This window comes from Corvus brachyrhynchos, unplaced genomic scaffold (genome assembly GCF_000691975.1).
Source record: "Corvus brachyrhynchos isolate BGI_N302 unplaced genomic scaffold, ASM69197v1 scaffold245, whole genome shotgun sequence".
Lineage (NCBI taxonomy): Eukaryota > Metazoa > Chordata > Aves > Passeriformes > Corvidae > Corvus > Corvus brachyrhynchos.
This window is the reverse complement of record NW_008238988.1, coordinates 5506222-5507019: the sequence shown is the minus strand read 5'-3', so window position 1 is coordinate 5507019 and position 798 is coordinate 5506222. Positions and strand designations below refer to the sequence as shown.

The 798-nt window shown below is 71.9% G+C and overlaps 1 protein-coding gene across 1 annotated transcript in view; it reads right to left on the bottom strand.

The window, feature by feature from the left end:
- The window catches only part of NID2 (nidogen 2), a gene marked incomplete at its 5' end in the record, with an annotated part of 15271 nt that overhangs the window by 6070 nt on the left and 8403 nt on the right, over nucleotides 1-798 (bottom strand). Inside the window, 4 exons of the mRNA XM_017738804.1 lie at nucleotides 37-264; nucleotides 343-462; nucleotides 545-688; nucleotides 771-798. The exon at nucleotides 771-798 is cut by the window's right edge and continues 3 nt beyond it. Coding sequence (XP_017594293.1) covers nucleotides 37-264; nucleotides 343-462; nucleotides 545-688; nucleotides 771-798 — 520 coding nt within the window. The remainder of the gene's footprint in view (nucleotides 1-36; nucleotides 265-342; nucleotides 463-544; nucleotides 689-770) is intronic.

Below are 798 nucleotides of genomic sequence, written 5' to 3'. Positions count from 1 at the left end.
CGCTCCCCTCCCCCCGGGAGGATGTCGCCCCCTGACCTGGGCTCCCGCAGCGTGGCGGGGTGGTGCCCGGCGCCGTCCGGGTGCCGGCGATCTCCTGCCCTGCCACGTCCACGCACCAGCAGTGCCCGGAGCTGCCGTGGCACTGCAGGGGCCGGTACCGGCCCTGCTCGTCGCACTGGGGCACGTGGCCGTCGCCCAGGGGTGGCACCTCCCGTGGGTACATCCTCGCGTGCTGGCAGGGCGTGAGGCGCTGCGGCTTCCCTTCTGCCAAAAAAGAAGAGGAGAGTGAGGCCGGGGAAGCTGTGCCAGGCAGAGATGGCACGGGGGGAGCGGGCACCTCACCATACGTGCACTGGAAGCCGTCGCCCACGTAGCCAGGCTGGCAGCGGCAGGAGAAGGAGCCCGGGGTGTTGTAGCAGGTAGCGGCCGGGTGACACGGGCTCTCGGCACACTCATCCACGTCTGTGCAGAGGGAAGATGGCACCAGCAGGGACAGGGACACCCTGGCAGCTGTGGCGTGGGGTCCCTCCCATGCCCACCTTACCGGAGCAGTGGATGCCGTCGCCGGTGTAGCCGGGGAGGCACTCGCAGGTGGCGCGGCCGTCGCCGCGGGACAGGCACCGCGCCCGGTCCCCCGGAGCACAGGGGTGCCGCCCGGCCTCGCAGGGGTCACTCGCCGGTGCCAGCGCTGTGGGGACAGGGGAGGGGTGATCAGGGCACGTCTGTGAGGCACAGGAGATGGGGACACCCCGACTGGGGCCAGCACTTACGCACACACGCATGCCCGTCCCCCGCCGG